General features: G+C 42.4%; 12 protein-coding genes across 12 annotated transcripts; 7 read left to right on the top strand and 5 right to left on the bottom strand.

The window, feature by feature from the left end:
- Positions 1 to 29: 29 nt before the first annotated feature.
- BDB00DRAFT_266226 (uncharacterized protein) lies at positions 30 to 841 on the bottom strand. Its single transcript, XM_053116715.1, has 2 exons — positions 488 to 841; positions 30 to 391 (listed from the first exon to the last, which is right to left on the bottom strand). The coding sequence occupies exons 1-2, from the start codon at positions 754 to 756 to the stop codon at positions 292 to 294; spliced, it is 369 nt and encodes a 122-aa protein (XP_052981280.1). The 5' UTR covers positions 757 to 841; the 3' UTR covers positions 30 to 291.
- A 94-nt stretch (positions 842 to 935) lies between these two features.
- On the top strand, positions 936 to 2266 carry BDB00DRAFT_870730 (uncharacterized protein; the record flags this gene model as incomplete). The annotated part of the gene is made up of 4 exons (XM_053126744.1): positions 936 to 968; positions 1095 to 1896; positions 1987 to 2004; positions 2109 to 2266. The coding sequence occupies 4 exons, from the start codon at positions 936 to 938 to the stop codon at positions 2264 to 2266; spliced, it is 1011 nt and encodes a 336-aa protein (XP_052981279.1).
- A 256-nt stretch (positions 2267 to 2522) lies between these two features.
- Positions 2523 to 4776, bottom strand: BDB00DRAFT_266085 (Metallo-dependent phosphatase-like protein). The gene is made up of 8 exons (XM_053116714.1): positions 4557 to 4776; positions 4362 to 4483; positions 4199 to 4279; positions 4029 to 4124; positions 3595 to 3917; positions 3379 to 3506; positions 3099 to 3291; positions 2523 to 3013 (listed from the first exon to the last, which is right to left on the bottom strand). Exons 1-8 carry the CDS (start codon positions 4657 to 4659, stop codon positions 2779 to 2781), a joined length of 1281 nt encoding a protein of 426 aa, XP_052981278.1. The 5' UTR covers positions 4660 to 4776; the 3' UTR covers positions 2523 to 2778.
- Positions 4777 to 6576: 1800 nt separating this feature from the next.
- BDB00DRAFT_815477 (uncharacterized protein) lies at positions 6577 to 7053 on the bottom strand. Its single transcript, XM_053122908.1, has one exon. It carries the CDS (start codon positions 7025 to 7027, stop codon positions 6866 to 6868), a length of 162 nt encoding a protein of 53 aa, XP_052981277.1. The 5' UTR covers positions 7028 to 7053; the 3' UTR covers positions 6577 to 6865.
- Positions 7054 to 7962: 909 nt separating this feature from the next.
- BDB00DRAFT_870728 (uncharacterized protein) lies at positions 7963 to 10766 on the top strand (the record flags this gene model as incomplete). Its single annotated transcript, XM_053126743.1, has 4 exons — positions 7963 to 7975; positions 9329 to 10184; positions 10286 to 10556; positions 10653 to 10766. The coding sequence occupies 4 exons, from the start codon at positions 7963 to 7965 to the stop codon at positions 10764 to 10766; spliced, it is 1254 nt and encodes a 417-aa protein (XP_052981276.1).
- Positions 10767 to 13170: 2404 nt separating this feature from the next.
- BDB00DRAFT_760884 (fungal-specific transcription factor domain-containing protein) lies at positions 13171 to 15078 on the top strand (the record flags this gene model as incomplete). The annotated part of the gene is made up of 2 exons (XM_053119240.1): positions 13171 to 14605; positions 14813 to 15078. The coding sequence occupies 2 exons, from the start codon at positions 13171 to 13173 to the stop codon at positions 15076 to 15078; spliced, it is 1701 nt and encodes a 566-aa protein (XP_052981275.1).
- Positions 15079 to 16069: 991 nt separating this feature from the next.
- BDB00DRAFT_927711 (glutathione S-transferase) lies at positions 16070 to 17260 on the top strand. The gene is made up of 6 exons (XM_053128894.1): positions 16070 to 16146; positions 16265 to 16474; positions 16576 to 16679; positions 16750 to 16860; positions 16922 to 16987; positions 17071 to 17260. The coding sequence occupies exons 1-6, from the start codon at positions 16104 to 16106 to the stop codon at positions 17161 to 17163; spliced, it is 627 nt and encodes a 208-aa protein (XP_052981274.1). The 5' UTR covers positions 16070 to 16103; the 3' UTR covers positions 17164 to 17260.
- Positions 17261 to 18053: 793 nt separating this feature from the next.
- On the top strand, positions 18054 to 19054 carry BDB00DRAFT_815459 (glutathione S-transferase; the record flags this gene model as incomplete). Its single annotated transcript, XM_053122907.1, has 6 exons — positions 18054 to 18096; positions 18161 to 18370; positions 18439 to 18542; positions 18607 to 18717; positions 18806 to 18871; positions 18956 to 19054. The coding sequence occupies 6 exons, from the start codon at positions 18054 to 18056 to the stop codon at positions 19046 to 19048; spliced, it is 627 nt and encodes a 208-aa protein (XP_052981273.1). The 3' UTR covers positions 19049 to 19054.
- BDB00DRAFT_815458 (uncharacterized protein) lies at positions 18845 to 19903 on the bottom strand. The gene is made up of 2 exons (XM_053122906.1): positions 18956 to 19903; positions 18845 to 18871 (listed from the first exon to the last, which is right to left on the bottom strand). The coding sequence occupies exon 1, from the start codon at positions 19611 to 19613 to the stop codon at positions 19302 to 19304; it is 312 nt and encodes a 103-aa protein (XP_052981272.1). The 5' UTR covers positions 19614 to 19903; the 3' UTR covers positions 18845 to 18871; positions 18956 to 19301.
- A 1976-nt stretch (positions 19904 to 21879) lies between these two features.
- On the top strand, positions 21880 to 23316 carry BDB00DRAFT_760764 (glycolipid 2-alpha-mannosyltransferase-domain-containing protein; the record flags this gene model as incomplete). Its single annotated transcript, XM_053119229.1, has 4 exons — positions 21880 to 22307; positions 22394 to 22676; positions 22811 to 23003; positions 23108 to 23316. 4 exons carry the CDS (start codon positions 21880 to 21882, stop codon positions 23314 to 23316), a joined length of 1113 nt encoding a protein of 370 aa, XP_052981271.1.
- Positions 23317 to 23620: 304 nt separating this feature from the next.
- BDB00DRAFT_760692 (UAA transporter) lies at positions 23621 to 25426 on the top strand (the record flags this gene model as incomplete). Its single annotated transcript, XM_053119227.1, has 6 exons — positions 23621 to 23720; positions 23973 to 24237; positions 24341 to 24431; positions 24527 to 24673; positions 24800 to 25023; positions 25123 to 25426. 6 exons carry the CDS (start codon positions 23621 to 23623, stop codon positions 25424 to 25426), a joined length of 1131 nt encoding a protein of 376 aa, XP_052981270.1.
- A 322-nt stretch (positions 25427 to 25748) lies between these two features.
- On the bottom strand, positions 25749 to 26135 carry BDB00DRAFT_870722 (uncharacterized protein; the record flags this gene model as incomplete). Its single annotated transcript, XM_053126742.1, has 2 exons — positions 25749 to 26030; positions 26118 to 26135. 2 exons carry the CDS (start codon positions 26133 to 26135, stop codon positions 25749 to 25751), a joined length of 300 nt encoding a protein of 99 aa, XP_052981269.1.
- Between the last annotated feature and the right edge of the window lie 22 nt (positions 26136 to 26157).

Raw genomic sequence — 26157 nt, 5'->3', positions numbered from 1 at the left:
GTGCAAGTACCAACAAATCTCCCTTATAAGATGTAATCCTTCACACGTATATTCTCTTAATCTCTCTTTTAAGATTGGTTCTTGTCGCCTCAGTCACCCCGTTGCCTCCTCCCTTTCTGTCCATCGTCACCACGTCTTTTACTCGCCGCGAACCGAAACTGCCAATGGCCGGGTAAAAGAAAGATTACAGTAGATGGGCTGATAAAAAGTGCTTGCATATTTTTAAAAATCATTTCTACCTCGAATCAGAGAAAAAACAATAGTTTGCAACTTGTCGACATGAGCGGTTTGCTACTGCAACGGTAAGAAAAGAAAGCGGTTCCCGTGGTTAACAAATGAATAGGTTGCTGTGTTTACTCTAACGGTTGCCATAGTAACTCTGCTATGAGTTCTTTTTCGTAGAGTTAAGAATATATGAGGCATAGCTGTCATTAAGAGAATATGAAAGATCCAAGAATCAACACATTTTTAATCAAGATGAGCGAACTTGTTAATAATAATCGGACGGCTGTCAACCAATGATTTCACAACGCCTTGAAGAGCCTGAGTCATAACTTTTTTTTTTTTTGATCTGTGGCAAGCTTTCGCTAGATTTCTCAGCACCAATACCAGACAACAGAAATGCCCTCCCGCAAGCCCGAGTCTTTGGTCTGAGTAGTCGGCAGTTGGTGTAAAGTTCTTGAAAACCACCAAGATAAGTAAAAGTAAAAGGAAAGAAGAAGAAGAAGAAGGTTGGATAAAAATTCCAGTAAACATATTGCATTACATCAAGGCGAGGGACGGTGGGAAAATAAACTCGATAGCAGGGCATGTGAAAATGTGTAGTCATAGCGAGCGTTTAGTCGGGACTTACCGGTCAGCCAAAACCTGGTTTTTGCTTTTTCCCTTCTTTCTCTCTTTACTCAATTCTCCCTTCCACCCACTAATTATAAAACATGTTGGCCAATACTGCACGCACTTTTGTCAAGGTATGAAATTGTTTTGAATTGAGGAAAAAGAGAGGTGGGAGGAAATAATATAAATATGGACGGTTGTGTACTCTGAATCCCTTGGCTGATTTGACGTGTTTTTCTCATTACTAAAAAATAAACCAGGCACGACCCCTGTTCGCACAACGCTTCTATGCTACCGGCGCCGGTGCCAACACCTTGTTGGTCGTCGAACACAAGGATGGCGCCATTAGCGGTGCTACGTTGAATGCTTTGACTGCTGCCACGAAATTGGGAGGTACTGTCACCGCCTTGGTCGCTGGAGGCGAAGATGCCGTTGCACAGTCGATTGCCAAATACGCTGGCGTGTCCAAAGTCTTGACAGCCAGCGATGCTTCGTACAGCAAGAACTTGCCCGAAGACTTGGCACCTTTGCTTGTCCAAGTCACGAAATCCAACAACTTTACGCACGTGTTTGCTGGCCATACTGCTGTCGGCAAGAACGTCTTGCCACGCGTGGCCGCCCTTTTGGACGTGGCTGCTGTTTCGGATATCACCGGTATCGAATCCGAAGATACCTTTATTCGTCCCATCTACGCCGGTAACGCCATTGCTACCGTCAAGTCGGGTGATAACGTCAAGATCGTTACTGTCCGTGGCACTGCTTTTGAGGCCGCTCAAGAGGCTGGTAACAATGCGGCTGTCGAGGCCGCTCCTGAGGTCGCCAAGACTGGCGTCACTGAATGGGTCGGTGAGGAGATCCAAAAGAGCGATCGTCCTGATCTCGGTACTGCTAACCGTGTCATCAGTGGTGGTCGTGGTATGAAGAATGGCGAGAACTTCAAGTTGTTGTATGATTTGGCTGACAAGATGGGTGCTGCTGTGGGCGCTTCGCGTGCTGCTGTTGACGCTGGTTTCGTTGACAACTCGCTTCAAGTGGGTCAGACCGGCAAGATCGTTGCTCCAGGTAAGATTCTACAAAGGTGTAGCGCCATGTTCTTATTGATGTGATTTACTCAACTATATCCCTTGTTATGTATGATCTGTTCATTCATAGAACTCTACGTTGCTGTTGGTAAGTAATCGTTGATGCGCTGATTGATTTTGGATAAAATGGAATGGAGGGAGGAATGGGAGGCATTTTTTTCTCACGCTCGAATTATGTATTGCTCTATTTAGGTATTTCTGGTGCCATTCAGCATCTTGCTGGTATGAAGGACTCCAAGACCATTGTTGCTATCAACAAGGATGCCGACGCTCCTATCTTCCAGGTTGCCGACTACGGTTTGGTTGAGGATCTGTTCAAGGCTGTTCCCGAGATGACCGAAAAGTTGTAAGAAAAACCTTCACGCCGCCGACAACCCCGTATTTTTCTAGATATCATTACTATGTGTTTTTCCCCCCCTCCAACGCTTTTTTCCTTGTAGATTTCAAATCCTCCCCCTCCTCTTCTCTGTGTGTCTATCATCATCTTGCTGTTTCTTTGCCTATGAAAATATCAATGAAAGCATTTATTGTGGAATGTTTAATTGTCAGAAAAAAGGAGGAATATTAGCGGAGAAAAAGGAAAAACACGGGATGTAAGCAACTAACAAAGTTTAACTGGTTATTGTTGCTGGAAAGACCGTGTGTTTTGGAAATGACAACTGCCATACACGGACATTACGGACATAACAGAATGAATAAGCTCAAACTATTAGGTATGCATTCAAAGAAATGGGGATAAGGAACTTCTATAATCTAGCGCAAATAAATTTTCTCGAGGACGAGGGCGAGGGCGAGAGAGTTAGAGAGAAAGGGTATGTTTGCTAAACTTCCCCCCCCCGCCCCTGCTCCATACTCTCTCCTTTTAGTCATCATCTTGATCGTTGTCGTCGGTATTCACAGTGACATGGTCGAGGTACTCCTTATGGACAGACTGATTATCCAACATCAACGTAAACGCCTTTTCAACTCCTTTTCCGTCAAAGTGGTTGACATTGAAAAGTTTGGATGCCTGGTATTCCAACTCATAGTCTCGGCCGTTGTCATCCATGTTTAAATAATACTGGTGCCAGTCCAGAATGGTGCCCACTGGGTATTGTCTATTTTAGATAGCAATTGATGTGAGTTTTTCCTCACCCACACACAAAGACATGTACTGTTGTGACGAGCAAAAAAGGTACATACTTTGTGCCTTCCGTTTCGTAAGTGAACACGCGGATAGAAGGATTGAATGTAGGGATAACAGAGGGCGTATTGAACAGTGGAGTGATGAAATTACTGGATTTCACGGTCTTTCGCTTGATTGTCTTTTTCTTTTTGAGTGCGCTAAGCTGTTTGTATTTGCCATCATCCTCGACAATGGCGCTCAAAATATCATCTGCAGAAAAAAAATGATCAGAGATTTCTGTAATATAAAGTTTTGCTTGGCACTGCTACCGGTAACATCATACACGCAAACACTTACTATTATAATGACCAGCAAAATGCCCAACAACGGTCTCCTTGTAAGTACCGAGCAAGCTCAGATAACCATCCAGACAGTCGTCAGTATAGTAGGCTTTACCCTTTTTACTTGTAGGGGGGATATGTGCTCTATTAAAATTGACACAAGTAAAATAAAACAGAATGTTACTAAAGAACCCCTACCAGTTTTTTTTTTTTTTGCGTCATGAAAACTTACAAAATGTAGACACTATAACCTTGCTGACGCGATTCTTCCAAAACATCTTTAAGCCATGCCAAATGCATGGACCCTATGCCGTCAGGGCTCTTGCAATCGGCCTTGGCCTTTTTGTTATCCTTGTAAAAGAGCAATGTGTTTGTATGCACTGTGCGGATTTTGCCAGGCACGACATCTTCATAAAAATAACCTCCCCGAGTGTAATGGTGATTGCTCGTATTCAAAGCTAACGGTTGCCAAATAGATGCAATGGTTTTGAATTGCTCGTCGTTTTCGTCACAGCTGTTGTGTGGCTCTACGTCGTTATTGCCAATGACTGGATACTACAACAAACACAGACGAAATAAAATTATGCATGCACATTAATGCTTTGTTCATATATCACACTATGGTAAGATATATCGTTCAATTTGTACAAGTTCGGTGATACATACCACTTTGGGGCCAAAGATCTTGTTGAAATGGCCAACCACTTCTTTTTGTTCGTTAATGACGTTCTCCATTGAGCGTGGAAGATCATCGTCGCGATCCTAGTAGATAAGTTTTTGAAACAGATCTGTCAAATACAATTCATTTGCGGAAGAACTGTGAATGAAGCCCTTACATGGCGTGCTGAATCTCCAGTGTAAATGACAAAGTCAACGTCACTGTACTTGTTGGCGATAAAGTCAAAGGTTTTCTTCACCTAAGAGTTAAAAAGTAGACAGTGTATTAGGCTTCTGGTCACTGGAATAAAAAATAGTGCTGATGATATGCTGTTTATTTACCAACGCAGGCGATGAATCGCATTTGGTTCTAACTGCACCTAACGGGCCAGCATTACCGGTGCCACGGTGACACAGTTGCTCAGGATCAGATCCTTCCACATAACTTGAATCCAAGTGAATATCTAACCGTGCGTTATGATGATGGTTAGCATTCTCTTCTTCTCATCTTGTAAAGAAAGAGTGAATGTGTGTTACCTGTGATATGCAAAAATTTTCCTGTGCGTGCCGTAACCAATTGGTTGGCTACTACCACAAGCAAGGATAACAATAGCACCGTCCTTTGTAAAACGCTGGACATGTTTGGAATTCGTAGAGATTTAAAGATAGAAAAAGGAAAAAGAAAAGAAGACTTTCTTTATTTTTTTCTTAAAGTCCTTTTAATATTTAAAATCTAGCATTTTTTTTTAGAAACAAGGAGTTGAAGGGAAAAAGTGATTAACGGTACTAGTAGTAGTAATCAGGTAGTTGTAGATGAATAACGAATACGTACAACAACAAAAAAAGATTAATGCGTAATGGCGCTCGCCTTTATTAACTACAGATGTACGCAACGATCATGAATTGCAAGATATGTATCTTATTCAAGCAAAACAGCAAACCAAAGCAATAATCTAATATTGCCTATAATTAAGTATGTTTCATATGCTCGCTAACTCCCTTTCCGGGTATAATACCTCCTAAGATCTCTTTGTATGGAATAATATAGAGCATCAGAGCTTATTGGCTGTTCATGCCGTATTAGCCCCTTATGGACAGGAGACACCCTTTTTTTTCCCTTCATGTGTCATATAAGAAAACAATTGCGACAGTAAATAGCCACGGCCTTTATGACATATAATGTAAAACAGCAATGAATGATTGATGATTTATGTACATCATTTTTTATATAATGTTTTCAAAACTTAAAACGTAGAAGAAGGGTAATTCTCCAATGTTACAAAGCGCTTATCCTTTATATATATTAAACGTCATATCTTTTTTTCTTCATTATTGATCATGGCCCGTGTGTTATACTTGCTCGCATGATGAACTGTAAGTTCCTGAAAAAAAAACAAAACGAAAATCTATTTTTAATAAACTTTTCATATCTCCTTTTTAATTGTGTGTCGTAAAACGGCAGAGCTAAAGGTCCAAAAATGTGAGGTGCGACTTATTGCTGACGATCAGTCCGCGAATTTTTTCTCATTAACTATCATAACAAGTTTGATGTCTAGACCCTCAAAAAAAAGTATCGCGTAAAAACCAATGTTTTCATAAAAGAAGTTATCATAGCAGTAGCTTTAGTAAACTAACAGTGATGGATTTTATACGTATGTATTAAGCAGCTCATCATGGAGCGAAACAAAAAGAAGGTTGCGAATTTTTAATGAAAACGTGGCAGTAATACATGACATAACAGCGTGCATTATTACGGGTGGCGAGACCACCGAGCGTCTTTGGTAGTATGTAATAGCGACTCACGCCGCTTCTTTTTTTTTCTTATCTCGTGACATTTTATATGATTAGGGGTATCAATAGCGATCTTTTTATTTAAAAGTCAATACCGCATCATGTTGGATGAATAGAAAAGAAAAGATTACGAGTTATCTCTGTTATCATCCAGCCATCAGAAGCCATAACGTAGTGACAAAATTATTTTAAGCTAACATAGATTAGCTGGTTCCCATAGCAACAAACGGGTTCTCATCTGCGTTTGTGTTCTACCGATAACCAATACTACTTTTAAGTTATGTTCTGGTCTCCATAGCAACGGACTGATCACCGAACAACGAGCAAAAGCTATACGGTGTCATTGATGTTCCGGGACCTGCGTTTTGTCCGCGTAATGATAAACATTGGTGCTGCTTTTTTACTTGATTCTTTGGTAGCCTCCAATTTTTTTTCTTGCGACAAAGCCTCAATGCGTAGTATATTACAGTGCGTATAAATTTCTATCCCATCCATGGTGCTGTGTTTAAATGTCGACCAGAATTGCGAGCGCAGACAAAAAGAGCAGCCGTCGTAGTAAACTCTTTCTCTTGGTTTTCTAATGTTTGTGCTATCAATCTATGTACTGTAAAGCTATATATATGAATGCTTGTCATTATCATCGAAATCATATCCTATTTAAAATTGTTCTTGCTGAAAGAGAACAGTCAGAAAGAATAAAAGGCAAAGTGGCCGTATTTCTTGACCATAAATTAGATACAAAAAAAGAAACGCATGCTTAGCTAAGGTTACGTAGTACATTAAGTAATAAGTGACAGTCATGGCAGAAGCACACACACACACAACATGTGAGCGAGCGCTTGCCCTCATTTGAGAAAAACGATCTTATCGAGAACAAGAGTCACCACACAGCCTTTTCTCTAATATCTACTCAATGAAATACTAGGTCGTACCAACAACAGCAACTAAGAAGGCCTGCTTATTCCAGTCTGTCTTCTCATTTCTCTTTCATTCCCGATCCAGATGTCACTTGCCTGTTATTTTTTGGTTATCAAAAGCAAATCTGGGCTCGCTACTCAATTTACCAAATTCGATTTATTAATCCGAGACAGGCAGAGCAAATAACATGTATGCCGGCAACGTGCATAAATGCAAGCTGACAAATAGATTAAGCATGCAGGTTCGTTTACGTGCATTGTCCTGCTAAACTGCTGCTGTACTATGTGATGTTTATACATGTACGTTTTATAAAAAAAAAGCTGGCTGTTGTGTAACTAGAATTATTTCGTACGTTCTTAAAGTGGGGATCCAGCGAGTCCCATGACAGTTTTCTTTTTCTTATTGTTTTCCGGGATTTTGGACTCTATCCTGAAACGAATGCAGGTAGTGGGTGTCGAGGGTTATTTAATAATTCCAAATGGAAAGACACGCCGCCCATTGATCATGTGAATCGTATTCTTCTGACAAACAGCTTTCTAACGTCAAAACAAGGTAACACCACAGTTATCAAAGAGAAAATCTAGGTAGAGCGAGTATGTGGGGTGATCACCACGTTATTGCGTACGAAAATTTTAATGTAACGTGTTCTGGCCGGGGAAACCTGTTGTATCTTTACATCGTGAACCAAAAAAAAAGGCAGTAATGCTATTATGACACGACTATTATATTCAGGCCATTATGAGTCGCCTCCTTGTTCCCCCGACGACGACGACGATGATGATGATGCATCATTATCACTCCGCATTTCGTTGCTTGGAAAAAAGCCGAGACAAAAAGAGCCGAACTATTTAATTCGGCTGTATTTCCGTTTTCAGCCAGATACAAACCCATCGGCGATATGTGTGTGAGGGCGGGTGCCCAAGAGCATGTTTCACTACATTCGAATTTAATAAACGGCCCTTACGAGTGAGTATAGTACATAGTTAGCTACCTAGTATTATGAGAAAGAGAGAGAGCTTACTCCTTGTTCATATTAGCTCTCAGAGCATATTATGAGGGCTTGTTACTCTTGGTTTAGTTGAGAGGCTAATAGTATACAGACTATACAATAATAAGAATCAGAGTTACTATCTTATTATGAAATCAATGATTTGATGTTGATAAGTGAAAAAAAAACCGCACCACACACACACGCACAATCTTCCCCGCTCAGAGAGAAAAAACAGAGACGGCAATGCCTAAAACAGGTAAGGTTGTATACAATGACACCTGTGGCTGCATGCAGAAATGGGGCTTCCTAAGAGTTCCCACGTGGCTGCACCGCTTAGCACATATCCCAAGCAAGCCATCAAAAAAAAAAAAAAAACCGCGACAAAAGAGATGATGCGATGATTCAAGTAGGTTTAGCTGCAAGATGAAGCTGAGATTATGCGGGGAACAAGGGCTGATAAAGGCAGAGTATGTGTGTGAAGAGAGCGTTTTGGTTGTGATACAGAATAAGTAGCGTTTATATCGTTTCCTATCTGGGGTCACATTGATTCTCTCTCGAATTGCTTATGTACACACCATAGCGTGAGCAATCACTGTGAGAAATCCCAGGGCTGAGGTTGTACCTGTGCGTGCGTGTGTGTGTGTGGTTCATGTGTACACATGGAAGCGTGGCAAGTTGGAAATAAAAAGGTGGGGGAGGGGATAGAGTAATGGAGCTCTCCATGGCAACAAACAACAGCAAAGCGAATTTGATTTACAAAAAGTGTATAGAACGCCTAAAAAGGTGCAAAGTGCGTGGAACCTGCCTTTTTAAGCTTTCTCTCTTGTGCTTATCTGATACGCTTTCCATTGCTTGTATGTTCTGTGAGTGTGAGAGTGCTCTTTCTTCTCTGTGTACTGTGTGCTACTCTGGATACGTGCGCTGGCAGTACTGTTATAGAGATGCGGGGGGGGGGCGCTTACCCCCTGGGGATTTCAAAATAGAAAGTAGATGGAAGGGCAACATGCCCAACTAAATTAGAATAAACCTTTCTTCCATTCGAGAGAGGTCACTTCACTTGATACCATCAAAACATCAACGCATCATCATCATCATCACCACACATCTCCATCATCGGGGCTATCGATGGGCTGATTTCTCAAAAAAGCAAGTCCACTTTTTTTTTGTTCTCTACCTTTCTGACGGTCTCCCCCACTGCTATGAACTGAGTGAGCGGGGAGAGAGAGAGAGAGCGAGAGGAGGAGGAGGAGGAGGGGGGGTGGGACACAGGTTTTTTTTTTATTCTTGCGTTCAGATGATGATTGGATCGGTGTCAACCATAAGCCCTTATCGGAGTACAGCGTTGTTGTTGATTTTTTTTTTGCGTTACAAAACGTAGACGAAGGGAAGGGAGAATTTTCAAGACCCTTTTTTTTTTTTTTTGTAAGATTTTCCCAACTTCTCACGCGCGCGCGCCCACTCACCTCACTTCACTCCCAACCCATAAACTACCATCCACCTTTATTTTTTTTGTTTCTTCACTTCTTTTATTTTCAAACACACACACTTAGATTGCCCCTCCACCCCCTTTCCCTCCCCTCCTCCATGAACGAGTATATTTTTGCTGCAGGGGACACGACGACGATTGCTGGGACAACGACAACACATATCACGACAAACGACGCCAACACCAAACCTGTACCTCTTTATCACCATGAACAGGTCCCTTTCCACAACAGTGCCAGCGAATCCTCTTCATCTGCCTCGCCTCCCGACATGACCTCCCCTCCCCCACTCCATTATTTCCAACACGTTGCAACCGACGACGACTCTCTCTTTGCTGCTGCTGCTGCTGCTGCCGCTGCCACCACCACGCACTGCGATGCCAATGCGGACCCATGGCAACAGCCCCAGCAACCACCACAGCAACAACAACAACAACAACAAACCATGGCAACAGCCAATCCCATCTCATGCGATCTTCAAGAAGTGCTCATGTACTATCGTTCCCAGCCTGAGCTGTTAAAGTTGATTCTTTTAAGCAAGGTCGAGGAAGACAAACGGAGGACCGAAGAGGCCAAGTTACGGGCCAAAGAGCTCGACATGTTACTGTTACAACAGCATCAGCTGGCTGCTGCTGCTGCCACATCCTCGTTTCTCACTGGAGCACCGACGCTCCAAGAAGATCAACCCATGGCTGACATGTTTGCGACGACACATGCAGGAACAGAAAGTCGACAATCGAGTGCGAGTCCGCCACCTCTTCCTCCTCCATCATCGTCAGCATCTTCTTCTTCTTTCCACAACAACAACAATAACAACAATGCTATCAGTAGTCGTCGAGACTCTGGATCTGGTATACTGTTAGCGCCATCCGATGGTGAACCACCGTCATCGTTGGACGACTACAATCCTTTCTCTCCTGAAACGCTTTCGTCATCCTCCAACAATACCACGCCCAACAACTCTTTATTACAAATGAGCAGGTTTGTTTTGTTTGTTGTTTTAGTGTTTGCATTGATTGTGTACGTGACTAATAGAGGATGTGGGGGTGTGTGCTTTTCTCTCAATTATAAAAAAAAAACAGTTACGCCTCACCTTTGATGACAAACCTTGATCCCTCTCCTCCATCGTCACAACAACAACAACAACAACAACCATCGCAACAAGAATCTCCAACGAATGGCATGGCACGGCCACCGCCTCGTCGACGGCGAGAGATGCAGGCAATCACCAAAATCGTCGAGACGCGCGAATACCCTTATTTAGATGGCTATTTTTGGAAAAACAACGGCAACACGGTGCAGAAAAAGACAGGCAACAAAAGCATATACTACAAGTGTTCCAATAGCAGCAAGGTAACTTTTTTCCCCCATTCATCTATGGCGACCTAGAGGGGGGTGTTGTGTGTGTGTGTGTGTGTGCTAACCTCTGAGAGTGTGGATGATGATCAGGGCTGTCCAGTGAACAAGACGGTGACTTGGAAGGAGAACAGCGAGTATCTGATCAAGTACCGAGGGGAACACCTACAAGAGTGTGGCAAAGTGCAACGAATCGTTGATGTGTAGATAATACTATATTAAATCATATATATTTCTTTCCTTATATTCTTTCTTTACTCTTACTAACCCATTATCCATGATATGTACATTATTCATTTTCTTTTCTCTAACCAACAAAACATCCCATCACCCAAAGACACCCTCTCTCTCTCCCTTTCTCTCGAGCAAGCAACTTTTTTTTTTTTGGTCACATCGCAATACCCTATAAACACAAAACGTTTTACATCTTTTTACTTTTCATGAAAAAAAAATTCATGTATCTTTTATTACAGTGCATATCTCTATTTGGAATACGTTGTTCTCGAACTGGTCTTCCTCTGTTTCCGGCCGTCGATCACATCGGTTGGGGCGGGTCTGTGTTTTGGGTAGAGCGGGGAATCAGGTAGAACTGCCAATCGCAGAAAGACACAGAACACATAAGAGTGAAGCCTATGATCGATATTACCAAGCGCACATGCTGACAGTCGCTCTGTCAACAGAGAGAGATCGACATGCTTATTTTAGCGTTCATTGTTATAAAAGCTAAAGTTATTGCTGTCGTACGTGCGTGTCCATAAGCAGCAACAACAATGCACAAAAGAAGAAGAAGAGAGAGATGGGGGAGGCTGAATGATATACCGAAGCGACGGGGTACATTATGAGTAACTCAAATGCGCATTCTGATTGGCTCAGCGTCTTCCCCACTCGAACCCATTGGGAGTTGTTTGTTGTGTAAAAAAGTGTGAGTGAGTGTGAGAGAGAGAGAGAGTGTGTGTGTGTGTATGTGTGTGCGCATCTCAGCTACCAAAGGCAAAAAGCCAGGCAAAAAGGGCCTCTTGTCTCCCCAACCTCCTGAAAGCCTGCAATAAAGAGCGCCTTTTTTTTCTCACATACGCCTTTATCTCTTTCTGTTTCGTCCTCAGACACATACAATCACTTTCTTCTCTTTTCAACACTTCTTCATCTTCTTCGTTCGTCGCCTAGTGCCGAATATTAATAAGAAAAAGAAATCCAAGGAGAAGGAAAGTCTTGGTATTTTTAGAAAAAAAATAAATCAATAGGTAAGTTAACCCAAAACCCCGTTTTCTGTAGTTTTTTTTTTTTACTACTGCGACTGACTGACTGACTGACTGACTGGATTGCCTGACCTAGGACTATTCCAGCCTAGGCCCCACTAAAAGAAAGGAAATCCTCTCCCCCCCTTCCCCTCTTCGAAACAGGCACTACTACTATATCTACTGCTATTGTATTATTTACTACTCTTTGTTCCTCTTTATTTTTTTTTCGGTCCGTTTATATAACAATATAATCGAGCACACCATGTTTGCTACCTTGGAATTGCCACTTCGAGGTAAAATTCCAGTCTTTCTTATAATACATAAAGACCAGTATATGCCGATCCCTTTTTTCTCCTCATCAATTCATTGAGTTCGCTAACTGGCTTTGGTCTATCTGTAGACGACAGCAGACATAAACGATTGAAGGTGGGCCGTGCTTGTCATCCATGTCGGATGAAAAAGATCAAGGTACACTGAATGTCCTTTCTCTCCCTCTCTTTGTTATACATGACGAGACGTAACTAACAACTTCTTTCTCCCCCCCTCTCTCGGCCTGTGCTTGCTGTGTACTATGAAACATGGTCAGTGCGATGGAAAACAGCCTTGTATGCAGGTAAAGCATCGTATTTGTATATATTATCTTATCTCTTTATGCTATTGTTGACACATCTCTTTTTTTCTTTTCTCTCTTTCCCTCTCTCTCGGTAGTGCAAAGGTATTTGAGTAAACAAATGATCGATCTCGGGTCGGGTTGGCTTGGCTTGGGGGGAGGATGTATGTGTGTGGTGGGTGGGGGGGAATGCGTGTGTGAAAAGAACAGGAAACAAATGTGTTATGTGTAGTGTTGTGTTGTCTGTATGTGGAAAGCTTATCTTTTGTCCCCGATGTGATATATTTCTATTATAGCCAGACGACGGAAATGCATGTATCTGAAAAACTCAGACGAGACATACATCAAATTGGATCCCTTGATCGACAACGGCGTGTCCGATACGTTTCTTCAGGACATTGCAGAACGTGCTCAGGAGCAGCAGCAACGACAACAGCGCTTGTCCGCAGCAGCAGCAGCAGCGGTGGCGGCGGCAGGAGTTGGATCCGGGGAAGAAAAGATCTTCATGGCAGAAGACAAAAACGACACCTTGTTCTCGGGCGGATCGCCACCACACCAGCACAGTACCAGTAGCAGCAGTAACAACAGCGGGAGCAACAACAACCATAGCAACAGTAACCATAACCACACAGGTGGTAACCATGTCAACGGAACTGCAAACGGTACGAATGGGATCGAACGATCAACGACTCCTGGAGGTACTGCCAACACCACTAGCACAAACAGCAACAACACGAATCGAGCCAGCACACGACCAGACAAGATGATTGAGCAGCTCACGGATGGGCTTGTGCGTCTGACATTACATAACGACGCACCTCATCTCGACGACGACAATGTTACTCCATGGCGCAACTATGGCGACTTTGTGCGCTGGTCACCCGAGCCAAGTCTGCCACACTACTACACGGCACCCATTGATATGCCATCGCGGCCGATCCAGGAACATCTGATCCATGTGTTTTTCAGCCAATGCCATCCGATTTTGCCCACGATTTCGAGGAGCATGTTTTTCGACCACTTGAATGTCAAGGGTCCATTGATCACACCCTTGTTACTCAACATTATGTATGCGCATGCAGCCAGACACGTTCAGGACAGTGCTGTTCCGGGGAGCCATATTTTTTACAACCGAGCGCGGCGGTTGGTGGATGATTTTCTGGATGTGCCGCGTGTATCCACGGTGATTGCATTGCTGTACATGGCATCCTACAACAACAACGAAGATCCCTCCAACAGCAATCATATGGATCATTCACGTGTGCATCGATCGAGTCGTGCTTGGATGTATAGCGGGATGGCCGTTCGCATGTGTCTCGAATTGGGGTTGCATACGGCCAATTACAGTAGTCAAATGTCACAGTTTGATGTGGAGCTACGCAAGCGGGTGCTGTGGACATGCTATGTGATGGACAAGTTGGAAAGCTGCATGACGGAGCGGCCATGGATGTTACGTGCCAAGGACATTGCGTTGGATTTTCCAACGCCCTTACCCGAAGACGATGTACAGGAACGCAGTGTGTTGGAAGGATTTGGTCAGCTCTGTCGGTTGATGATTTTGATGGAACGTGTGATTCATTTCTTTGCGTACGACATCAAGAACAGAAACAACAATGCAAACACCAATGGCAGCAACACCAACGGCTTGTGGACATTACAAGAAGAGAATCAGACGTTGCGTCTATTGGACGAGGTTGGCCAGTGGCGCGACAGCTTGCCAGAAACATTACAATGGTCACCATCACACAACAATGTTCCTGCTTCATCCATTGTGACCAATCTGCATCTTGTGTATTACGATTTAGAACTGTCGTTGGTCATGTGTTGTCGATACCAAGACGAACGACTCCATCGTGAACGACGTCGGACGTTGGCCAATACAATCACCCATCTTGTCTCCTTGACAATCCACCATCCCCATCTCATGTATACCTTTGGCCTCACTGCATTCTCTGCTATTTTCGCTGCCCTGACGCATGCAGCTGATTTCGAGCATCCCGTCATCCAAATCGCCGAGGATGCGAAATTGCAGTTCCGCAAGACGTTGGAGGATGTTCGCGCTATAGTAGAACATGTGCCTATTCGCGACATGCGTAACTTTGCACGACTGGTCGATTTGACTTTACAACCACCTCATGCAACCACCTCAATCACGGACACGACCTTGCCCTCCATTCAACAACAACACATGTCTAATAGTAATAGTAGTAGCACAACAACGACGACGACGGCGAGTAGATTATCATACGCCAATGCATTTTCAGCCATTACGGATCTTGTTCAAGATAATAACAAGAGCAGTAACATGTTTGCTCCTCCTAATGCTGAACAACACGTTTCTGCAGCGGCAGCGGCAGCAGCAGCAGCAGCGGCTGCAGTCGCCATGTCCGAAGCATTTACGCAAGGACCAGCAACAACGACCATGGCGCCTTTCTCTACCACTGCCGGACTTGTCCCATCACCATTTGCAACGTTCGATCCGTCATGTTTGCCATCCTCATCCAGCACCTCTGCAGCAACAATGGCACAGGCAAATAAGGGAGCATCATCCGGTTCAGTATCATCATCTACTTCCGCGACGGAACCACCCAAGAGTATTGAGCCAGCCGATTATACTTTCGAACTCATTTCGGTTGCAGATGAATGGGCACGGACGCTCATGTACCAGTAACAAAAAAAAATCATTATCATTTTCCTTTACTAACCTTTACAACCTATCCTACTTTTATTAACACATATCACACACTGCAGTTCTCCCCTCCTCCCTCCGTCTTTCTTTGATATTATTCCTCACTCACACCTTTTTCTTACACATTATCACAACATATTACCAACATTTATCAGCAATCTTCTCTAAACATATCATGCTCGCACACACACACACATTTTATATACACAATACAGTACTGCATCCTGTTTGCATATCTCTCTCTCTCTCGTTCTCTCTCTATTTCTATATTTCCTCAGTGTTCATCTTTCTCGCCTCATGTTCTGTACATAATAACTTCTTTTTTTAAAAATGTTCCCCTTCCTTTATGTATAGGAATGTCATCATTTTCAGTATTTATAGCTCTAAAACCTGCTAATACTACACTACTTGGTAAAAATGGATCTTTCTGTAATACATTGGAAACCGATAACGCTTCCTCAAAATCCATCATTGTTAGCTGTATAAATTCATCAAACTTTGTTGCTATACCACTACATCAGTACGCTAATGCCTAGAAACACTTTAACAGATGTCTCTTCGAGACGTACACATCGACGTAATCTTGAATATGCCTAAATATAGTAAACGAAACAATTTTTCTTATGGGCTATTCCATTACCAGGAGGTTTGGAGGATCCCCCTTCACCGTCTCCCTATTCCTCGAGTCGACTAGCCACTTGCTTACAAATACAAACTTTTCCTTTCTGTTCCTACACTTGCTTACAAATACAAACCTGTGCTTCTTGCTCTTGCCGCAACATGCAGTCGTTAGTGTTACGTATAACGTTACACCGTCTGGCCCCTGATTGCGTGCTGTTGCGACATATAGTTGAGCGTTGCTTTTTCAAAACGAATCACAAACGCGTCTCGAAACTTTAAACTCTAATTTCGACGACGAACTATATAAACAGGGTGCACTTTCTTTTTCATACGTGTACTTTCTTTGTCTTTTTTTTTTTTTAATTTGTCAGCATATCCATCCCATCATGAGCCTCGCAAACCTCAAGCTTGTTTACTTTAGTTTTGGAAGTAAAGTATATGGCTATCGTCTTGATAATATCTTGTTCTTAGTTGTACCGATCCAAAAAAAGATTCAAGAGAAAAGTACTCACATATACTTTTAATTTTTTTCCCCTCTTTTGTTTAGCCGTGGGTCGCGGTGAATCCATCAAGCTGCTGCTTGAAGACGCTGGCGTTCCCCACGAGTACGACTTCATTGATCGCGACGCATGGGAGCCTGTCAAGCAAAAGTTGATTGACGAAGGCCATCCTTTTGCCTGTGTCCCCTATCTCGAAGCTGACGGCCAAAAGTACTTTGCCAGCACCCCAATCTTGCGTTTCGTGACAAAGAAATTGGGTAAAATTTTTAATCACCACGACTCTTGGAGGTCTTGTTTTTTTTAACCTACAAAGAAAGAAATGGTTTCTAAAAATCAAAACAATTTTCTTTGTGTACAGGCAAGTACCGAGGTAGCAACGATGATGAAGAGCAGTTCGTGGACGCCTGTGCTGATTTCGCTGATGATTGGTACTTTGCTCAGCTCAAGTCAATGTTGAACCCTGTAAGTCCACCCATGCAAATCGCCAAGACGCTGACGGTTGACCAATCTAAACTAAATGCTACTACTTTAGACTGACAAGGCTTTGAAGGAGGATTATGTAACGAATCATGCTCCGAAGCACTTTGCTCGTTTCGAGCGCATCTATGGTCATAACCAAGGCCCTTACATCTTGGGATCCGAGGTATTATATCTAAAGAGGTGAACTGTGCGTTTAGCTTATGCTAACATTTTCCTACCATTAGATTTCATACGCCGATTTCATGGTCTACCATACTATCGATGATCAAAAGCAAACCCAGAACCTCAAGGTAAGAAGTCACTAAAAGTCATTTCACAAAGCCTCGTCCATCGTTTGAACTAAACTGGAATGCTATTTTTCTTATATGTGCAGGAATTCCCCAACCTTGCCAAGTTCATCGAAGCTTTTATTGCCCGTCCCACCATGGCCAAATACCTGACTGTTGCTCCTCCCAAGACCGAGTAAAAAAAAACAGAACGCAAAAGGCACCTATTCCCTCTGTCTTTTATCAACAATATGACGTTATCATAATAAAAAAATCCCCAGATATTAAGAAGATTTATTTACTCCTTCCTCTACAACAGCCGTGTATGATATGCCCATTTGCTACGTTATTTTATTTGTCTGCTATTGTCTACCAGCAGTAGTGGCTCAGGCAAATAAGGGACCTTTTTTGAATGCGCTTCATCAAGTTCGTCGTCCACCAAAGCAACCGAGCCACAAGTATCCAAGAGTACTAGCTTGAGTTGCATTAACGTCTAATTACTGCTCAATTTAAGTTGATCTGTATGCATGGAAACTTTCAAAATTTCTAGAATTCTATGATGTCATTGATAAGCTATAAATCATGCGACCTTTTCGGTTACTGCTGCCAGGTCGTTGTGCTTTTGTCGTTGTACGCATACTGTAAATGTATACACATGCCTTTAGACGGCATTCACATTTTATACACTTACAAATTACATGGTTGCAGTGATCCATTAATTTAACTTGCCGTGGTTACCTTCCGTAATACCTCAGTCGACTACATACTACTCTTCCAACTCTGTATACTTGCTTACAAATATTTTTCGTCTGTATTGTTCTTCGGCCATCGGGTTGATGTTACACCACGTGCCTTTGCGACATTGTAGATCCAAAAAATGAAGAGGAAGAACCGGAACGTAGCTTTCGGTGCGATCATAGAATGTTCGCTCTATACGTAAATATGCTATATCTGTGTATTATTCATTCCTCCGCTACATATAAAAACTCTAACTTTAACTGGGAACTATAATAAGTGAGCGTTTTCACAGTTTCTGTGTGTACTTTTTTTTCCTTTTTCTTTTTTGGAGTCATCATCGTCATCATAAATAATGAGCCTCGAGAAGTACAAGCTTGTTTACTTTAACTTTGGAAGTAAGGACATAACTATCATCTTATAACTGTGTTGGTTGCTGACATTGGTGATTTCGCCAAACAGCCCGGGGTCGCGGTGAATCCGTCAAGCTGCTGCTTGAAGACGCTGGCGTTCCCCACGAGTACGAGCTCATTGATCGCGACGCATGGGAGCCTGTCAAGCAAAAGTTGATTGACGAAGGCCATCCCTGTGCCTGTGTCCCCTATCTCGAAGCTGACGGCAAAAAGTACTTTGCCAGCACCGCGATCTTGCGTTTCTTGTCCAAAAAATTCGGTAATGGATATGATTCACTCATACCTGAAAGCTATATTAATTCTCTCTACCCGACACAAATGCACTAGGCAAGTACAGAGGCAGCAACGATGATGAAGAACAGTTCGTTGATGCCTGTGCTGATTTCGTCGATGATTGGTATTATGCTCACCTCAGAAAATGGTTGAACCCTGTAAGCCAGTTCATACTGTCTACTAAACTACACACCGACTGTAACTGACCAACAACCACTTTAGACTGATGAGGTTTTGAAAGAGGATTACGAAAAGAATCAAGCTCCTAAACATTTTGCCCGTTTCGAACGTATTTACGGTGCTAACCAAGGCCCTTACATCTTGGGGTCTGAGGTATAATAGTATATTCGTTGATTGGTTGGTGCTTTAATATAAATTTTTGGTCCTGCTAACAACCTTTTTGCTTTTTTTATTCCACTAGATCTCATATGCTGACTTCATGGTCTTTCATACCATCGACGATCAATGGCGCACACAGAAGCTTAAGGTAAAAAGTCAACAAAAGCTATTTCCCAAAGCCTTCGTCCATCGTTTGAACTAAACTGGAATGCTATTCTTCTTAAATGTGCAGGAATACCCCAACCTTGCCAAGTTCATCGAAGCTTTTAGTGCGCGTCCCAACATGACTAAGTACCTGACTGTTGCTCCTCCCAAGACCGATTAAGAAAAAGCGTTCATGTACATTAATAACAAGACTTTTACCTCGTCGCAAAAAAAACAAAAACTACAATAATAGCAATAAAAGTACAGATGTAGCGAAGATATATTTATACACTATAATGATGTGGTTTGGTTGGAAATTATGCTGTACAACAAAAAAAGGTTCCATGGCTCTATGTGACTTTTATGTGTGTGGTTGTTGGTTTTACTGGGACGACGTTGCTGTAGTGGTGGAACTGGAATTAGTCAAAGTGGAATCACTTGAGCTTTCTTTCCGTTGTTGTTGGGAACAACGAAGAGGTTCTTGTCCTTGATATTTTTGTTATTGATAGAAAAGTTAAAAATGTTGTCAGCAGCTTGAACAGTTTTGCCAACTCTAACCAATCTCTCTCTCTCGCTTTATTACCTGGTTGCGATTTTAAACATTGCAAGAAAACGCCGAATGGCTTAGAGACGTCCATAGGCCAGCTAGACAAGCCTACAAGAACGTCTTCTAAATGACCGTTACATCGATGAGGTTGTTGTGGAGTATCGGAAGGACCATTGCTATGCTTATTAAATTCTGGCATTGTGGGGTTGGGTATTGTTTTAAGGAACCTCCCTTATATTTTTGACGGGCATATTCTTTCTTGTTGTTCCCCACCGGTCTCCCATTGATTGGTCATGTGGAAACTCCGGTTTGGTTTGCTGCCGTGACATGTCAACTTTTTTTTTTTTAACTTTTTCAATTGCAATGGACGCCACAACGGTGTTAAGCATGAATAGTTTAGGATAGTACACTTTGCATTGCTTAAAACCTTTAATAATAGCCAACATGGTTTTTGCGGCTCATTGCTTAAGGGACCCTTTCCCTTATTGTTTGTTGCCAGTCAACGTGAGGAGAGAGTTATATTCTCGATGACCAGCATTGTTAATGATAAGTGGTACGATAACAGTAAAGTCCCAATATGTCTTGATTTGTGGAGAGTAGCTCTAGTTAGCTTTTGCTTAAGTGACTAAGCTGTCTTATGTATAAAAGGGCTGGTCTAGCCTATGGGAATTATTCCGTAACTGCTAACGCATATCACACGTTGCTCTTTTACGAAAGAACGTGTACATTTAGGGAATAAACTCATTAATCATATAAGAGTTCAGAGTTTTCACGTTAAACAACAAACAGTGAGAGATGATATACACATTTAGAGAGAGACATACTACTTCTTCTCGGTAGTAACCAGTTTGTGAGTTGCATTTAGAGCAGTTTAGCATGCATAGTTTACTTAAAGTGGTTAGTTTGTTGGTGGTGCGCAATAATGATAATGCAGAAATGAAAGCATGCTCATTACTGCTGCTTATTTGTGTAGTCAGTGTAGTAACTTTCACCACATATTTGCGTGAATTGTTTGTATATCTCCATTACTGATCACGAAGGAGAGTTTATTTTCACATATCTCCAGCATTTACCAGCGGAAGAGTCGAACGATTCAACAATAATGCGTACCACATTGTCAACAGCACAATAAACCAAATGCGAATTATTTGCCAAGAAACGGAACAAAAAAAGTTCCTTTTTAGGTTGTCACCTGTAGCCTTTGTGTGACGCAGGTCGCGTTTCGTACCAATATAACAAAGGCGGTGTCGATCATTTTCATAATAATCTTATTGATAGTCACAAAATAGTAATAAGAAGAAATATAAATGAGATTCTGCAGTAGGCTATTATGTACTATCGACGGTGTATAGACACATTTGGGGAGATAAAATCCAAGCGCGTCCGGAAGAGTGGAGTTAATTTTAAATTACTTGCATCAGATACGATTATGATGTGGTTGAATGTTTCGCTGTCGCTTGTTCTCGGTAGTTACCGATGATGCTGTTGGCTATCTTCACTGTCATCCTCCGGCAAAAAGAAGTAAAAAGCACGACGCCAAGGAATTGAAATTTACCTTTTTCGGAAGAAAATAGAGAGAATGTGTTTGTGCGGCGATTCAAGAACAGGTCGCCGCAACACAGCAGGGACCGGAAGGGTAGATATCAAGCCCTACTACAGAATAAGGCACTCAAAGTGGGAAACAGGGAAGTCTTGCAAGTGTGTTTGACCTGAATCTAGGGCAGCAGTTACCACTGAAAGCGGAAGCACACGTATTTGTGTTGGAGGGAATAAACAGAAATTAAACCCCCTGTTGTCATAATAATTATGTCAGGGCTCCGAGGCGTGCTGTTTTCAAATGGAGTAAAAAGACTCGCCCGACAAACGCGCGCTCTAGCTTTCTTTGCTCTCTTTTTTAAACTTCTTCCTGCTTTCATTCATACACACCCTCTCTCTCTCTCTTCCTCCTCTCCCTCTCGTTTTGCCCGTTACCTAAATCCCTAGTCATTCATTCAATGCGACGTAGCACGTCCTCATACTTTATAATACTCTCGGCAGTCTGTGTATTCTACTTTGGGTCCCTCTACTGGGTATCACGAACATCTGAGCCTGCATGTTTCACTGTCGTGCACGAGGACAAATCGATGGCACAACAGGATGCAAAACTCGTCATCTCACCATCTTCTCCAGAGGAGAAGCTATTGCAAGATGTCACAAGCGGTAGAAGCCCAATTCAGATTACTCCACCTTCATCATCCACCCAGCAGCAACAAAAACAACAGCAGAAATCCAACGAATCGTTCCCTGTTGACAACAGCAACGATGATACTATTCTTGCGACAACATCAACCAATACGACGAGCACTAGCAGCCCTAATGTAGCACTACCTTCTCAGCATCAAGACAGCAGTTCTTTACTACAACTAGAAGAAAAGCGAGCCAATGCTGTTATTGTCATTCTATGCCGTAATAACGAATTACGACCGATGCGACGCACCATCCGAGAATTTGAAGAGTATGTATACAGAAGTTACACGGAGGAACAGTGGGGGAAAGGAGGCGAGCGTCTTACATTTTTGCATTCAACTCATCCCTATCTTTCTTTACCAAAATATAGTCGGTTCAATAAAAAGTATCAATACCCGTATGTTTTTCTCAACGACGAGCCATTCACCGAGATTTTCAAGACTTCCATTCGACAACTCACCGATGCTCCTATTGAATTCGGGTTGGTCCCCAACTCCATGTGGTCCGTGCCGGACTCGGTCAACCAGACCGTCATGAATGAAAAAATGTCAGAAATGCAATCGCAAAACATTCTCTATGGCGGATCCTTATCATACCGCCACATGTGTCGTTTCAATTCTGGCTTCTTCTACCGTCATCCACTTATTGCTAAATATGACTATTACTGGTAAAGTGCCATGTTTTTCCGCTATCAATGCCGCTAGTTCTTCTTACATATAAAGCCGCTCATGTACCCTTTCTTAATTTAACCAGGCGTGTCGAACCAGGCGTCCACTTTTACTGCGACCTTGACTATGATCCATTCTTATTTATGCAAGACAACAACAAAAAGTACAGCTTTACTATCACACTCCAAGAGATTCCACAAACGATTCCAACGCTTTGGGACCACACCATGAAATTCGCTCACGCAAATAACCTGGAAACAAACTTTTTACGCATGTTTGGTGACGAGGAAAACGGATACAACATGTGTCATTTTTGGTCCAACTTTGAAATCGCTTCTTTGGATTTGTGGCGAGATAATAGATATCAGGTACAATAACTTTTACCTAATACTATCTTGAAAGTAGTTGTTTATTACGACTATAACTATGTAAACTACTTTTATCCAGACTATGCTTATATATGACTTATCAATTCTTATATTACTATGATTTAAAAAATAAGGCATACTTCAGTTACCTGGATTCCACGGGCAACTTTTTCTACGAACGATGGGGAGACGCAATTGTACATAGTCTAGCAGCCGGTATGTTCTTGAACAAGTCTGAGGTGCATTTTTTCAATGATATCGGCTACAAGCATGATAACTTTGCTCATTGCGTGGACGACGGTATCTTTGGCAAGTGCATGTGTCCAGGTAAGCCATACCGAAAGAACCCGTTTCTTATTTGGAATGCAACTGTGATTACGATAGCGTTTGACTAAACAAACCAACGATCGATGATAACGATAACAAAACAGAGGACACTGCCAATTTTGACTATGGGTGGGGCTCATGTCTGCCGACGTGGAACGAATTTCCCGAAAACGGTGTACGATGGGATTTCAAGTCGAACGGTGATCAGATTATCGGTGAAGAAGGAAGGGTCGTCTCAAAACCAGAGTACGCTTTATCCAAAAAGAAATCATCATCGCCAAAAAAGTCATCCAAATCATCGTCATCATCATAGTAGCTATTGTCGTTGTTGCGCAGTATAACATATACCTAAAAATCAATCCTCTTTTCTGTTCTCCCTTCTCCTTTGCCCCGAGCGCCCCGCCAATCATACTATAGCCTTCTGTATGTAAAATTTCTTCTTGATCTGTGTCTGCAAGTACATCAAACAACTATTAAAGCAGAATAGTCCGACGCCGCAGTGCTCTTTCCCCGTTTGGTCCGAAGCAACTGATTGGCTATAAATTTGGGATGCTCCTGCGTTTTACTGTGTCACCTCGCATCTTGTACCTGTTTTCTCTCTCACACTTTTTCTTTTAATGACAAGCGATAGCTCACCTAATTTTGTGGGATCACTAGCACGTATAGTCGCGCCTGAATTCCCTCTAATTCTTTCACTTATATTTGGCGGTTGCTGCAGTAATGTGTTTGCTCTAGAAGTCATTGTCAAGTAAGTGCCTCAATTCGCACCTTTCTCCTTCTTACACTTTATCGTACACGATCTGAGCACCAGAGCTAATTCATTGACTTCTCTTAAAATCATATAGAGATGTCCCTAAAAGTGGTAGGCTATACAGTTTTCACTATGAGGGATCAGCAAGGGAAAAGCTATACGTGTTTCTAACGTGTTACCTCTTCTTTTGCGCGTCTGCTGTTTTTCTCTGCAACCAGGGCAGCTAGTGACATTCGGCCAGTTTGCTTTTGTGGCATTAGAAGGGTTACGCCATCACCTTGAATGGAGTCGCTACGGACCGCGACTAAAGCCAACTGTAGTCCCGCTTTCTCGCTGGCTACTTCTTGTCTCTATATTTTTTGTTGTATCAGTGCTTAACAATTTGGCGCTTGGTTACCGGATATCCATGCCATTGCATATCATTTTCCGCAGTGGTGGTTTGTTTGCAAACATGGTCATGGGCGCCGTGATCTTGGGGAAAAGGTAATCGTTTTCTCTCCCTCTCTCTTTCTCTTTCCCGAAAGATAAAGGCACATGGCATGAACACCCAGGGCGACTCAACGTTGCCATCTTCTTTCGCTATCAGGTATCCGAAGGGTCAAGTGATTGGTGTTGGATTGGTTACAATGGGTGTTGTCTGGGCAACGTTGGATAACGCCAATCCATCTGCAAAAGGGGTAAAGTGTGATATGCTTTCTGTATGTGCGTGCGTGCTGTGTGCATATCGGGACTGCAGCTGATGTCCGTGAGCTTAAATCATCATCATCTCCAGGGCGAAGATCAGGCAGACACCGGCGAGTTTCTGATCGGCATTACTATTTTGGTCATTGGCATGATTTTATCAGCTGGCATGGGATTGATCCAAGAAGTGACCTACAAGAAATATGGCAAGCAATGGCGAGAAGGACTTTTCTACACGGTAATTTAAAGAGCAAAAGTGGGAGGGATTCTCTAAGGATAAGAGTAGTAGCTTAATAATGTAATAATCATGTCATTTCGGGCCTATGAGACTTACTGGAAGTAATATATTTTCGTAATATTATAGCATTTTTTAGCTTTGCCGATGTTCGTGTTCTTCTACAAGGATTTGATGGAAAACGTCGCCGTATACAATGCTTCGCCTGCTGCGCCACTTCCAGTCGTTTTTAAACAGGTACCCGTGTTGGGCCAGATCCTCTCGACCTTGCTTCCTGAACCGATCCGATCTGTTCTGGATACCATTGTTGTACCCAAATTATGGGCGTTCTTGGCTCTTAATGTGCTAACACAGTAAGTTTTTTAAAATTAGTTTTGGAGAAAAAAAGTGTGAAGCGGTGTGACTCCTTGTATTGCCTCTGCATATGAAATTGATTTTTGACACCTCTCTAGATATGTGTGCATTGCTGGCGTGAATCGTATGACCGCAGCTGCTTCGTCGCTGACACTAAACCTTGTCCTCAACCTCCGCAAGTTTACTTCGCTGTTGATCTCCATTTTCTACTTTGACAACGATTTTGGCGTGGGCGCACAAATGGGAACGGGGTTGGTCATTCTCGGAACAATCGTATATACCCATGCGGGCATAACGTCTTCGAGGAAACCCAAAGAAACAGTGTCCATAGACCAGAAAAAACAACAACAGCAGTCGCCCGCAGCTACTGCTACTACTGATGGTGACAAAAAGACAAATTAGCTTATATGATTCTCACACACAATACACATGTATCCATACATCGATTACATTAAAGCTGTACATACATAACCCTTGAAGCCTTCACAGTAGAAAGAAAATCCCAGAACAATGCATATTGCATTATTACCACATCGTGACATGTGGTATATAGTAGGTATTCCACATTATTTATTGGAGGATGGCAATGGCTGGATAAGCTAAATGTATGGCTATAAGCAGTAGTAATGATAGCAGTAGTAGTAGTTAAGTACAAAAAGATCGGATATATTCAAATGCTGGTATAACACGATTTGTATTCACACATGTTGTCATGATTCAATTGCTACTTGCGATCAAGTTGGACGCATGAAAACGCTTCTTTTGCAGTAGCTGATTTGTAAGCCCAGGCGACACAATAATGAGCAGCAAGCAAATGCCATTCTTCCAGCTCATCCAAAATCTCAAGCCTTGCCATTCTTGAAATATCACTTCGATCAAGATATTGATCGTGAATTGTGTTGGTATCCACAGCTTTTGCTCCATCCCATTTAAGCCGAGTAAATCGCGTTTCTTGATCTTTTAGTTCGGGATATGCATGGATTCCTTTAAGCTCAATTTGCCGGCTCTAAATAGATTGATTAATCCGCGTTTTGTATGTATATATGTTGTAGACCCAATTCACACTGAGAGAACAAAAATATCAAATGCAAACCTGTAAGTTTCGGATCATGACTTTTCCAAAGGAGTCAGTT

Source organism: Zychaea mexicana, assembly GCF_025766255.1.
Source record: "Zychaea mexicana strain RSA 1403 chromosome Unknown BDB00scaffold_23, whole genome shotgun sequence".
NCBI classification, from domain to species: Eukaryota; Fungi; Mucoromycota; class Mucoromycetes; order Mucorales; family Lichtheimiaceae; genus Zychaea; species Zychaea mexicana.
Note: the sequence above shows the minus strand (reverse complement) of the source record. Positions and strands in the feature narration are given on the sequence as shown.

Bases quoted from the DNA above. Each gene is read 5' to 3' on its own strand.
- BDB00DRAFT_815458 (XM_053122906.1), bottom strand. From the start codon at position 19,613: ATGCCAGAATTTAATAAGCATAGCAATGGTCCTTCCGATACTCCACAA.
- BDB00DRAFT_266085 (XM_053116714.1), bottom strand. From the start codon at position 4,659: ATGTCCAGCGTTTTACAAAGGACGGTGCTATTGTTATCCTTGCTTGTG. The intron at 4,484-4,556 runs GTAACACACATT...ACGCACGGTTAG, and splicing joins AAAATTTTTGCATATCACAG to ATATTCACTTGGATTCAAGT. The intron at 4,125-4,198 runs GTAAGGGCTTCA...CTTATCTACTAG, and splicing joins CTGGAGATTCAGCACGCCAT to GATCGCGACGATGATCTTCC.
- BDB00DRAFT_927711 (XM_053128894.1), top strand. From the start codon at position 16,104: ATGAGCCTCGCAAACCTCAAGCTTGTTTACTTTAGTTTTGGAA. The intron at 16,475-16,575 runs GTAAAATTTTTA...CTTTGTGTACAG, and splicing joins TTTCGTGACAAAGAAATTGG to GCAAGTACCGAGGTAGCAAC. The intron at 16,861-16,921 runs GTATTATATCTA...TCCTACCATTAG, and splicing joins CTTACATCTTGGGATCCGAG to ATTTCATACGCCGATTTCAT.
- BDB00DRAFT_815477 (XM_053122908.1), bottom strand. From the start codon at position 7,027: ATGTATAAACATCACATAGTACAGCAGCAGTTTAGCAGGACAATGCAC.
- BDB00DRAFT_266226 (XM_053116715.1), bottom strand. From the start codon at position 756: ATGTTTACTGGAATTTTTATCCAACCTTCTTCTTCTTCTTCTTTCCTT. The intron at 392-487 runs GTTCGCTCATCT...TCTACGAAAAAG, and splicing joins CGTCCGATTATTATTAACAA to AACTCATAGCAGAGTTACTA.